Source organism: Mesoplodon bidens (genome assembly GCF_964165515.1).
Source record: "Mesoplodon bidens genome assembly, chromosome: 6".
Taxonomy (NCBI): Eukaryota; Metazoa; Chordata; class Mammalia; order Artiodactyla; family Ziphiidae; genus Mesoplodon; species Mesoplodon bidens.
The window spans coordinates 18,023,971-18,037,492 of record NC_138162.1 but is presented as its reverse complement, the minus strand read 5'-3'; the positions used below and the strand labels follow the sequence as shown (position 1 = coordinate 18,037,492).

At 49.3% G+C, this 13,522-nt stretch overlaps 1 protein-coding gene across 1 annotated transcript in view; it reads left to right on the top strand.

Moving 5' to 3' along the window:
* The window catches only part of PAPPA (pappalysin 1), a 256,176-nt gene that overhangs the window by 181,577 nt on the left and 61,077 nt on the right, over positions 1-13,522 (top strand). Inside the window, exons 14-16 of the mRNA XM_081237665.1 lie at positions 1,678-1,846; positions 4,071-4,254; positions 12,752-12,962. Of these exons, the coding sequence (XP_081093791.1) occupies positions 1,678-1,846; positions 4,071-4,254; positions 12,752-12,962 (564 nt within the window). The remainder of the gene's footprint in view (positions 1-1,677; positions 1,847-4,070; positions 4,255-12,751; positions 12,963-13,522) is intronic.

Sequence of the window (13,522 nt, the reverse complement as noted above, 5' to 3'; positions counted from 1 at the left end):
CTTGTCTGGGTATCTTAAAAGTGAATTTGTTTGTGATAAGTTTTAGAGATGTTAGCGCCTCACACCCGCCCCCGCACCGCCCACCCCACTTATCCCACTTTAATTCTTACCATACTTTTGAGCAGGGGATAGAGAGTGGGGCTGAGTAACCATGTTCCTATAAAATCCTCAGTGGGGTATCCTGGAAACTGGCACCAAGAAAAAAGTTGGGAATTTCTTCTTAAGTTGGTTTGACCACCCACCGCTCCTTGGGTCCTAGATAGAAACAGGAAAAAGGAAGCTTTGGGGCTCCGGATGGCAACCTAGCTGTCTGTGCATACTGTATGCCAGGCGTTGTGTTAGAGTCAGAGGGGCAAGTTAGAGAGAACTGCCTCCTGGAAGCTTTCAGTGTTCAAAATCAACATCTCAGTGTCTGCAAAGTGCTTAAGAGTTATTGCAAGACACTGCCACCATTTGTTTGTTGCTATTTAGGAAACAGCTATTTCATGCAAGGCATTTTTATTGGCAGTGGGAAGTACACTGAGATGAAACAGGCATCATCTCTACCCTCAGGGAAGTTCTAGTCCAGGTGTGAGGTGAGGTTAACAGCAAGGACTTTGGAGTCACACATCTGGATGGGAACTTAAACGAGTAACTTGATCTTGCAGGTCCCCGATTTTTCCAACTGTAAAATGAATAACACTTAGCTCATAGGGTTGCCGCGAGGATGGGTGAGCTCATGTATATAAGCAGTCGGTGAATAGTCACTAATGTTATTAAGCGTCTGCATGACAGTAATATGAGGGGAAAGATCACCTAAGCACAGGGGTTTTATGTTTTTTCCATTTCCTTAAGGGTTAGCACACATTCCGGCACATGGTGGGCACCCAGGACCTGTGTTTTCAATGCATGAAGCAAGAGACCAGGCTTTTAGAGAAAGGAGGGCCCAGTACGGCAGAGGAGCTTGCCTGGGACACGAGGAAGCTTCCTGTAGAAACTTACATGGAGCTCGGACTTGAAGATGAATGGCATGATCTCTGCACAACTTTTCTAACAATTCACAAGTCACTTTACAGTTTATAAAAGACTTCTACTTTCAGTACCTCAGTTGAATCTCATGGACCTATAGGTTGGCCGAATTTGAGAGAACAGTGAAGCTCAGAGACGTGATGTACTTTGCCTAAGTTAGACAGCTTCTAGGTAATAGAGCATAGATTTATTCATACCATTAGCTACCATTTATTGAGTGCTTTTATGTGCCAGGAATCCCACTCTGTGCTTTTGCCGAACTATCTGATTTAATTCTCACAGCGACCCTCGGAAGTGAGTACTATTATAAAATATGAAGAGGCTTTCATTCAACTCAGTGCCTGGCAGATAAGAGACTCAAAGAATACTTGCCGTAATCATAATGATCCCCATTTTGCAGACGGAAAAACTGAGGTTCTGCAAGGTTTGAAGATTCATAACATATAAGGTTTTCAAGCTGTAGGATTTGAACTCTGGTTTGTCTGTTTCCATAACCTGTGCTTTTAGTGATAAACTTTGACCACTCCAGAGTCTTGTCCACTCTCTGTGTCTCCAGTTTCAGCCTCCGGAGATTTGGAGAGGAAGCCCATGAGCTTTTGTCTTCCAGCTGGAGTGAAAGTCGTCCTGCAAGAAAGCGCCCACTCACCCTCTTGTTTCTTTCCTCCTCAGCTGCGTGCACTTCGCCTGTGAGGCCGCTGACTGCCCGAAGCTGGCTGTGGAGAACGCTTCTCTCAACTGCTCCAGCAGTGACCGCTACCACGGTGCCCAGTGCACCGTGAGCTGCCGGACGGGCTACGTTCTCCAGATACAGCGGGATGATGAGCTGATCAAAAGCCAGGTGTGTGCAGGTGCCGGGCTCAGGGCTCCTCTCCAGCCCAGGAAAGGCTGGGCGGATGTGGAACCTGCTCCTGCTGAATCCTCAGCACGTAAAGTACTGCTGCCCTATAGTAGATGCTCAATAAATAGGTGTGGATTGAAGGAATGAGGGAGTCAATCTGGGATTTCTGAGACCGTGGTTCCTGTGCAGAGGAGCATACGACGTGTGCCAGAGTCCCCATATAGGCTGCAAATCTGGAAAACCATGGGCTGAGCATGAATTTTGGACTGAAACCGTCACAGTCAGAACTCTGCTACAGTCGAATGGGCTGCTTTCACAAGAGGTGAACCCTCTGTCAGTGAGGTGCTCATTCATTCATTCAAACATCTGCACACTGGGAACCAGATACTATAGTAGGTGCTAGAGAAAAAAGGTCACTGAGATAAACCCAGTTCCTCCTCTCCAGGAGCTTAGTGACTAGTGACCCCGAGCAGAAGATGAGTGAGGGATGGCCTCACAGTGTGCAAAACACTGTAAAGGGAAGTGCAGGGTCTTGTGGAAGCACAGGGGGAGTCAAGGAAAGCTCCCTGGAAGAAGTGACATGAAAACTGAGAACTAGAGAGACAGACAGAGGGGCGCGTGTTGTGGGGAGGGAAGGAGGCAGGCTCTGGGCACAGGCAGGAATGGTTTGTGGATGCCCATTGGTGAGAAGGAGCACGCCACAGACAGATGTTTCTTTTACTGGACTCACCCAAGCAACGAGGCTGGAGGGGCAAGCAGGTTGCGCTGGTGCAAGGCCCTGTTAGCTTGATCAGAAGTTTGAGGGTCATCTTTAGGGCAGCAGGGAGCTGTTGAAGGAAGTGGCGTGGTCAGATCATGGTTTATAAAGGTCCTTCCAGTGGCCCACCTGCGTGTGGTTTGGAGTCTGGCAGAAGACTGGCCGCAGGGAGAGCCATCGGGAAGTCATCAGAAGAGTGTGTGGAAGGGGGTTGAGTCCTGTATGAGGGTAGTGGCAGCGAGTGGACTTGAGATGTAGCAGAACGTTGCTTCGGCCAGTGTGGCTCTGGGGTCTCAGGTGGGTGAGGGGAGTGGCAGTTAGTTAAGTCCTGAGATTTGGGGATTCCAGGTGCAGCCTCTTGGGGGGCCCTGCCAGCGGACCACCACTTCGTGCTCCAGGTACACAGGGCACGTTCCTTGTTGCTGGGAACACCTGTTTGCACAGTCCCCATGGGACCCTCAGTTGCTTGTCTTAGACACCTGCTTCTGTGTGTCAGACACGGCAGGTCTGAAGTCCTGTGGAAACAATTAAGCTGGTTTTGGCAGTGAGGGGCCTCTCCTCCCTTGGATGTGTGCTTAAGAGGGGAAATGTGTCCTATGCTTTTAAAATCCCAACTCAACATTTGGCATCCCCAGTCCCCTGGGATTTGGCAGCCCCCCTCCTTGAATGGAGGCCTCCGTGCCAGCTGCCGATGCCAGTCCCTCCCTTGGCTCTGTAGCATGGCCTCCCCCTTCCACCCCTAGCCCTGCCATCTTCTAGTTTGGGTCAAATCCCTGTCGACCCTTTCATTTTCCCAGGCTCGTTCCTTCTTCACGTCTACCTCTCCCAGCTATTGAACCATCACGTCTCAGAGTAGGGAGTGGCTCTTAGAGCAATCCTTGGGTTCAACACCAAAGGGACAACTCGAGGAAAGGGACCTGCCCACGATCTCATAGCACAAAGGACCAAATCCAGCTCTCCGTTCTCCCCTGGCGGTGCCCACTCTGTGCCAAGCGCTAGAGGATGAAACACACAATCCCCTCCAGGGCCAAGAAAAGATACAAAGATCAACAGCCAGTGTCCCACTGCTGTGCCGTGTGTCAGAGGCTATTTCGTGAAAGAAGTCCTCAGGCCCCGAGAGGTCTGAGTCTTAAGGTTCTCAGCCACAGAATGGAAATAATGATCTGAGAGACTCTCCAGACAGCAGTGAAGAGCCTGGGCTCAATTCCCACTCATCCTTTTTCCAGCTGTGTACCTTGGAGCTAATCACTTAACGTCTCTCAGCCTCAGTTTCTGCAGCTGTAAAGTCGGAACTGAAACACCTCCTTCAAACAGTCGTTGGGATCATGGAAAGGGAGCTAAACGCTAAACATTGATCTCTGGGCGCCTGGCAAGAGCCTGCGCCGTAGCCTGAGGGAGGAGGGGGTTTCGCCACGTTTTGGGGGGTTCCATCTGCCGCTGCTCACTGTGCCCGCCCCCGCCTTTCAGACAGGACCCAGCGTCACGGTGACCTGCACGGAGGGCAAGTGGAACAAGCAGGTGGTGTGTGAGCCGGTGGACTGCGGCGTCCCGGACCAGCACCACGTCTACGCTGCCTCGTTCTCCTGCCTTGAGGGCACCACGTTCGGCAGCAAGTGCTCCTTCCAGTGCCGCCACCCAGCGCAGCTGAAAGGTACCGCCCTTCCCGTGGGAGACCTGGAGGCTGCTCCCAGGTCCTCCAGCTGGGGCTCAAACACCAAGGGGTGGACAGGGTTTCATCTGTGCTTCTGATGCCTTTCTGCCCATTGTATTTATGTAGACAGCCTTGCTGCGCAGCTGAGGGGAAAGTGGAGTATGGATACGTATGGCATCTGTAAGATCGTTCAAATCTTGCAAAAGAGGAAAGAGACAAGAAGGAAGGGAAGGAGGGTAGAAGGAAGGAAAGGATTCTAAGAAAGTAACATTTGGAAGTGATGTGACTAGTTCACTGGGTAGGTTTAGGGCCCAGTAAGCCTAGGAGGGTAAGTAGTCTCGTTTTCACAGAGGAGGAGATCCAGGCTCAGAGAGGTGAAAGAACTTGTCCAAGGTCATGCTGTTAGTGGGGGAGCTCCAGCATGGGGCCCAGGTCTGTCTTTTTCCAAAGGCCGTGACTTCTCCTTAGGGAGGGCTAGCTCAGAGAGGAGTGGTTCTGGACGGAAAGTGCTTACAGGGATCTCGTGGGCAGCGTGCTAGGGGTATTTGGGTGAGTAAGACAGAGTCTGGCGAACTGGAGGAGAGGACTTATGTTGGAAATGGGTGAGAGACTGGCCTGGGTGACCTAGACTGTCAAGACTAAAAGGGCTCTTTAAACGAGTCAGGGATAACTGATTATTGGCAAGATGGTGGAACTGAGGTCCAGTGAGAGGAAGGAAGGAACTTGTACAAAATCGCAGAGCAAGTTAGCGGCATTATCCGAACGACACTCTGGGCTTCTAGTTGCATATTGGGTTTGGACATTGTACTCAGTTCTCACAGGTGCCAGGACTCTCTCCTTTGCTTGGTTTATTGGAGGAAGCATTGCCCCTTTATCAGACACCCCAAATGATATCTCACTAAGCAGGTGTCCTACCTTGGGGTTCATCATTCTGTAGAGTGGGAATGAGTGGACTTCTGTGGAGTGGGGGGGTGGGTTGGAGGGAGGTATGTAAATGCCCTTTAACTTAGATATCATATTGCAAATTCATGAGGTTCAGGCATTTTGATAATTAGAGAATAGCGTCCCCACATTTTCAAGGAAATAGAGAACTTCAAAAGATTACTACACATAGTAAGACTCAATAAAGTGTATAGACTGAGTGGCTGGATAAATTGATGAAAGTAATACCATAAGAAATGTTTCTTTAAAGAAATGAATGAAGGACCTGGCAATCTCACTAAACTGCCCCAAAAGAAAAGCAGGAAACACTTCTGGGATATATCCTTTAGGTCCCCTCATTTTTTTTTTCACCCAAGAAGATTTGAATGTAAAATCATTTTATTTGAGCTGCTATAGAGATGGAGATCTGAAAGAGGTGAAGAGACCAGTGGAAACTGTAAACCCTCCATCCTTCAGGTTACCTGAGCCCTTCCCTTGGCCCCATTTGCCCAGAAGTGGGACCTGTTAATAACTCCAGACTAGGAAATCACACTTCACCTCTCAATCAGAGGCCCTTGGGAAAGGGAGGTGTATAAATTAGCATTGATTAGTACAGCGCTCATTGTGGCTAATGATAATCCTTAATCAAAATGATTCGGGCCCTTCTGCCATTGCTCCTCTGCTTGGCTCTGGGGGAGGGGGTGACCCTACCATGTAGACATGGCCCCAGGAGGACCGCCATTTTGATAGTTGTTGATACCCACTTTGCTCTTCCCTTGAAAACACAGGCCAGCATCTCGCCAGGGGCCACACTGACCCACCAGGACCCACTGGCATACCATGACCTTGGTTCTCAGCATCACCTGATGTTCAGATTCCAGGTTTTGATGCTTTGGCTTGGATCTTCTGGCAGCAAAAACTGGGCAGGGGTCCTTATACCTCTCTCTTGAGCTTGTTAATGATGCCACCCTTCTTAAGCCAGAAGATAAAGAGGTGATCAAAACAAAATTTTACCACATTTCTTGTTTGCTTCCCTTTCCTCCCTTCGTTTTTCCTTTCCCTGCAGCGTGATTTAAGCAGAAAAGAATGTGAGCTTTCGTCAGACAGATGGGGATTCCACTCCTGGTTCTGCCCCAGCTGTTTGATCTTAGGAAAGCAATTTCACATCCCTGAGCCGCAATACTCTCATTTGTAAGATTGCTGTAAGAGCAGCCACGTTGAAGTGTCATGTTGAGAATTAAAAGAAATGGTGTGTACAGGATGCCAGGGCCAGAGAAAGTGCTTAGTAAACACTCATCTCCAAGGGGCACCCTTATGAGGATCCTGGCAGTGGCTACCCTCTCGGCCCCTGACCTCTTTGTCCCACGGAGGCCTTAGTCCTGGGAGCTGTGGAGACGCGATCCATCCTCCATTGCTCCTCTCAGGACCTGGAGGTTAGCGTCCTCAGTCAAACAGCCACCACCCAGGAGAAGCACTGAGTGTGGCCCTAAAACTGCTGTAATGCAGGTAGCACCACAGACTCACTTGCCCCTTAGAATCCAGGTGTCCACAAAATACCCTGAGAACTCACAGCCCTAGAATCACTCCCGCCCAGGTCCTTTATCAAATGACCACTAAAAGCACAGACCAAACCTACAGACATGCACGAGGGAAAAAATAGTCTCAAGTTTAAAAAAAATAACTTCAAAATCAAAATCATAAATGTTTAATTAAATGGCTAAAATTGCAACGTTACTTCCATGACCTCGTCCGCCTCACCTCAACCATGTGGGGTGACCTGGATATCAGTTCTGGAGTGGGGCTTCTGAAGCAAGCAAGTGCTCATCCTACAAAAATCTTTCTAGGGACTTCCCTGGTGGTCCAGTAGTTAAGACTCCACGCCTCCACTGCAGGAGGCATGTGTTCGATCCCTGGTGGGGGAACTAAGATCCGGCATGACGCATGACACGGCCCCCCCCAAAAAAAAAACTTTCTATAAGGCCCACTGTCTACTTCTGTCTAACCTCAGATTTCAACTCAGTCTATTCACTAGTTTGCAGAAGATACCTCATACCATCGAGCATCTTCTGATCTCTTAGACTCTCCTGAAGATAGGGACGTGAGGTGAGTGCCCACAACCTGCAGTGTCCAGGTTCCCGCCCAACCTCCGCTCTGTTCTTCACCCCTTACCCTCTCCATCAGAATCCTGTCCTGACCTCCCTTCCTCTAGGAATTTCACATCCTCTCTCAGGCAGAGACCCTTTCATCTTTCTCAGAAGCAGATAGCCAGCCCTGGAAGATTCTGCTTTATCCCAAGGATCTCATTGGGGCATCTTCCTCATAAAAACAGGGTCACCCCCAAAGAGGAATTCTCATACCACTCCTAAGAGAATGCTGCTTTCTTCTTCTTATCATCCTCCTACTTTGGAGATAACAGGGTCTAGGATGTCACTGGGTCCAAAGCACCACTAGGTGCTAATGATAAAGCATGACTCAAACCCTTCCTGGGGGCCTGAGCACTGTGGAGAAGAAACGTGTTCAAGATCACACAGCTGCTTAGGAAGCCGCCTTTAGATATGAGCAGTGTTAAGAATACAGACCAAGCAGCAGTTTTGTCTCTTAGATAATTCTTCCTGTCTCCCTCACTCCCTCACCCCCACTCCACTCTGAATGGTCGCTCAGGCTTCGGGAGTCAAGCCTAGTCTTACTTCAGGGTTCTTAGCTGCTGCCCCAGAATCCCTTTGGCCTTTTCTAAACCATGCCCCTCAATCCAGAACTCCCATCAAACCCTGAAACAGAGGGCAGAGCTGGGAGAAGCCTAGAGGTCACCAATGCTAATCATTTCATTGTGCAATGCAGAAACTGAGGTCCAAGACAGGAAGGCATTTATGCAAGGTCACGTATGAGTTACCATCAGCACTGGGGCCAGAAGGTCACCCAGGGGTCCTGACCCTAGAAATGGTGCCCTCTTGCTAGGTGCACCATTCCCACCAACCTGGTGAAATCATCCCACTTTTGCATTCCCCAGCCCCTCCTATATGGCAGGTGTCCAACAGTCCAGGCTCTTTGCTGCCTCTTCTTAGGACATTCTCCATCAATTATCCGTGTCTGTGACTGCGTCTTAGCGCATTCTTTTTCTTTGTGTCTAACACACGGGGCCTCTTGGTAAAGACATTCGGAAGTGAGCGACATAATTCTGGACAGCGGGGAGCGGGAGGGAGTGGTGAAATCTTACTCTAGGACTAGTTTTGGTTTTGGGATACTCCACTCGTCCACAGTCCTGATTCCATGAGGTTTTCTCTAGACAGCAGTTCCTCTTTGGCCATGCTCTTGGGTGCAGGCTCTGTAGCAGGGTCAAGTGAGCATGTAGCAGTCAGACAGACCTGGAGTGAGCCCCAGCTGTAGTTTGAGCAGCTCACTTTCCCACTCAGGGACTCACTTTTCTCACCTACAAAATGGGATTAATGACAAATTGGGTTACTAGGAAGATCAAGGCGATGGCGCCAGTAATTCTTCCTAGGCCTGCCTTGTAGACTCAATAACAGACAGCTATTGGTAGGATTCCTTTCAGACATTTAGGGGGGAGATGGACAATTAAATAATCAAAATGTGATCTGACTCACCCAGGCTGGAGCTGAGAGAGCCCAGTTTTACTGAGCAAATGATGCTTTCTGGGACTGCCAAGCCCAGCTCAGATCTTCTCTTTAACTCCTTGGGATTCCAGGAGCCTAGAAATGTGCTTTCAGGACTGAAATCAGCAGATGATTGCATGCTTCTCTTGGTACCTCCATTTCTCCTGCCTGAGCGTCTCCCTGACTTTATGCAGCTCTAGCGCTGGGTGAGGCCTCTTCTCTATTTGTCTCCCTTTTTCTTCTTCTTCTTCTTGCACTGTCACTCCTGTCAAGGTCTGTTTCTTAACAGGAACAATGAAGCTGAATCTCCTCCCACTTCTACCTTTGGCTAATGCAACCTCCTGAGTGCTGGTTTGTCCTTATCCTGGTCCAGCTAGCTGCATTTTTGTTTTCTTAATACAGTGGCCAATATCCTTCCACATCCTAAAATATTAAAGCTGGACAAGAACTTAAAGACGGCTTTGGTTTAGGGACAGAGAGGTTAGGTGACTTATTCAAGGTCACACGTACATTCATAACACTCCACGCATTTAACAAATGGGTACTGAGGGCTTATGATGTGCTTGACACAGGGTAGGTTCTGGGAATAAAAGAATGAACAAGACCAAGTCCCAGACCTTAGGATGTGGGCAATGCCAACACTGTATACAAGGCATTAAGAAAACCAGACATAGGTCTCCTGGCATTTCCCTCCTTGTATTCTACTCTAGGTTAATTTCAGTCTTAAAGGCACTCTCAAAGAAATGGGGTCTTCTAGATACTCTTTAAAATACAATAATAAAAATAGATATATTTCTTTTGACAGTACATTTATAATTATTTTAATACTCACTAGAGATCAAAATTTCCTTATCCTGTAGACAGGCTGAGCAAGATTCATTTTCCTGACTTTAAAAGATGAACAAACAAAAGTACAGGGTCACATAACTTTCTGACACCGTCTCTGACATCGGCACTCTTCCCCTCAACCAGGGATTCCAGGCGCAGAAATGCCAGGACCTCGTGTCCTGAGTCATGTTCTCCCAGGAAACACAGGGAGAGGAATGAGAAAAGGAGGCATGGAAATGATAGAAGTGTCAGGATCTCTTCTAAAGCCAGTTACCTCTGTGGGCAGCTGGAGCTTAGTCCCGCTGGGGAAGAGTGGGAGACAGGGTAGAACATTCCTCTGGAAACTGTCTTGTTAATGCCCCAGCTCCTTCACTGGTTGAGTGCTACGTCCGGGAGCGCTGACACCTCAGCGCTGTGAGCTTGCCCTGTGTGCAGCAGAGCCTCCCTGGTCGGAACAAAAGGCCTCCAGTGACAGATGGCTGCAGGTGCAGTAGGCATCCTTCAATGTATAGAGGTCAGAGCCGAGGGGACGAGGGCAGGGCACGGATAGCGGTGTCCTACCTACTTTCTTCAAAGCCCCAGGGTGGCTGCAGGGTGGCGGCCACAGGGCGTGGAAATGCTGATTCTGCACAGTTCAGTGCTGGCTGTGAGGTGGGGCATGTCCATGGTCCTGAAGCACCGGTTCCTGCTTTAGCGTGCTGTTTCTTTTGACTGTGGTGCACGGCTAACTCCTATTTACCCTCTCCCAGAATGTACATTTCTGGTTTGCATTTTCTCTCTTGATTAACATTTTGCGATTTTTATGTTAGTTTGCCACAAAGGAACCATGACTTCCGCTTCGCGATCTATGATTTGCATAGCTGGTAGGGTATATTTTTAAAGCACCTCAACCCTTTCTCCAGAGGTATTTGATCCTTCTTGGGAAATTTAGAGAGGGTATGCTTCCCTTATCTTTTGTGACTGTCCTCCCCACTAAGTGCTTGCTAAGCCGGGGCTCTCGCAAACTGCCCCCGTCACAAGGGCCAAGCGAAAAAGCAGTTTATGGTCTCTGGTATTCTGGAGCCCTCTCTGCTTCTGTGGAAGCCAAATGAGTCATCCTTTCACACCCTTTTTTCTTTTTACTTGATGTAGAAACATCTGTAGTTTGCAGTGTCACAGTTTATCAACGTGGAATCCTCTGTGGGGCTTGCAGACCCTAAACTGTCTTGTACTCCCCAGATGACTCACACAGACACAGGAGGAGAAAGAAGAAAGTGAACGGGGAGAGAAGCAAGAGAGGAGCCTACATACCCTCCCACCTTTCTCCTTTTTCATGCTTTATTTCTCTCCATAGTACTTCCCACCTTCTAGCCTACTAAATACTTTGCTTTTTTAGGATATTTTTATGCGTTCCTCCCTATTCCACTAGAACATAAGCTCCAAGAGGGCAGGGTTTGGGTTTTGTTTTGTTCACTGCGTCGTCCCAACGTAGACAAGGGTAGCTGGCACATAATAGGCACTCAATAGATGCTTGTTGAATGAATGAAGGCTTCCGTGCGACCCCTATGGTCCTTTCAGGTCTGCTACTTAAGGCAAATGTTAGGAGGGAGAGAGGGGGGCGCTGAGGAAGAACAGAAGGGAGGGAAGGAGGGAGAGAAGAAGCAAATAAGGAATTTGACGGCAGTTTTTCTTTGGCAGTGCAGTTCGTAAATGTTGTTTCATCTTATCTTCTCATCACCCTGAAAGGCAGGAGCAATTGCTTTCTCTAGGTAGATAGGGGACTTGGGGCTTGGCTCTGTCAGAATAGACCCTGAGAGCTCTGCTGAGCAAGCATAGCCAACTTGCCATTAAAAACCACAAAATCAGGGCTTCCCTGGTGGCGCAGTGGTTGAGAGTCCGCCTGCCGATGCAGGGGACACGGATTCGTGCCCCGGTCCAGGAAGATCCCACATGCCACGGAGCAGCTAGGCCCGTGAGCCATGGCCGCTGAGCCTGTGCGTCCGGAGCCTGTGCTCCGCAGCGGGAGAGGCCACAACAGTGAGAGGCCCGCGTACCACAAAAAACAAACAAACAAACAAACACAAACTCAGCTTTAAACCCGACTTTAGTCTTTAACTAACCAGGAGAACTTGGTCAAGTCACTTGTCTCTCTTAAGTCTCTGTTTCCAAATGGGAGTCATCCTACTAAGAGCACTGTGGTGAGAATAAATGAGATCACATAGCAGAAGTACTCAGTACGTCGTAAATGATCAGTAAATATCAGTTTCATCCCCATCACCCCTCTCCAACCTCCAAATCCCGGAGCCTCCCATGTGATTCCAGTCCTGCTTGTCAACACCTTTCAAGAATAACAGGCAAGAGGAGAGTTTGGTTGAGAGATCCAAGTTTCAGGTCCATCTCTAATTGTCCTGGGGAGGTTTGGGGCAGGCTGTGCATCGATAATATATGACCTGGCAGTGAAAAGTCTGACTCCCCGTGTTTTACTTTTATGTGTAACCTTCCCCATCAGGCCAGCTTCCCGATGGCAATCAGCACGTCTGTTGGAGCTGGCACGGGCTATGGGGGACGTGCTCATCTCTCAGCCGCTTTGGCAAAGCTTCACTGAATACTGGGGCCTGAAAAGAAAATCAAACCTCCAGATACCACAGCGCTCTCACTTCCAGGCATAAGGGGGGCCTAGGACAAATACAGGGGTACAGGGCTCAGAGAGGGAGCGGCAGCTAGAGGTCACACAGCACACTGATCCCAGAGGTCGGAGATGATTCTGATAGGAGCTTGCTCTGCCAATTATGAGAGGGCAAGTACCTTCCTCTCTGGGCTCTAATGTCCATGGCGAAGGAGGGAGGGTGGATTAAAGGATTATGGAGTTCTCTTTTCTATGCAGTATAAGAGGTTTCAGAATCAAGTCAGGAGCCTTGAATTTTAATTCACTGTAGACATGGGGTACGTCACTCCCCAAGTTGCATCTCCTTTTTTTTTTGTGGCAGCTCTTTCTCTCCCTAGGTTCCTCAGTTGTAAGTGGAAGGGTCTGGAATTATATGTGAAAGATCCTCTGGTTCTTCAAGTTGGTTTCAGTCCAGGCAGTGCCTGAATTGGGCTATCAGAGACCACCCTCCGCACCCGCCCCCCCGCTAACCCTGCCTGCCTGTGTCCTCCAGGCAACAACAGTCTCCTGACCTGCATGGAGGACGGGCTGTGGTCCTTCCCAGAGGCCCTGTGCGAGCTCCTGTGCCTGGCCCCACCCCCGGTGCCCAACGCAGACCTCCAGACGGCCCGCTGCCGGGAGAACAAGCACAAGGTGGGCTCTTTCTGCAAGTACAAGTGCAGACCTGGATACCACGTGCCCGGCTCCTCCCGGAAGTCAAAGAAGTAAGTGGGGCTGCAAAGGCAAACTCACATGTGCTTGGGGGAGGAGAGCCAGGTCTGGCTGGCTGATTAGAAGGAAGTGCTCACTTCTCTGCTAGAGGCAGTACCCACCATTCCTCCCATCCTCTTTGGTGGGAATCTAGAAGGATATTGTTCACAACTGCCTGCTGGCTGTGTGCCCTCAGGCAAGTGACTTCACTTCTCTGGGCCTCTATTTTTCAGCAATAAGATGGGGATGATAATAACAGTTACCACATAAGATTGCTGTGAAAAATGAATGAGGATGTATATGTAAAGTGCTTGCAAAGTGCCTGGTATATAGTAGATGGTGGGTATTGATACCGTCCTTGTGCCAGGATCCGTCAGAGGAGATGGGCCAGCAGGGCTTGAGTTTTATTTCAGTCCACAGGTAACTCTTGCTTGGCCCTGAGAAAGGAACGTTTACCTTAACCCCTACCACCCAACAGGACAGGCAGGGAATCAGGAAGGGGAAAGGGAGACATGAGGCCAGCGGGCTCCAGAGAAACGTGGGTGCAGGGCGTGGTGCCAGCCATTTGGTCCTT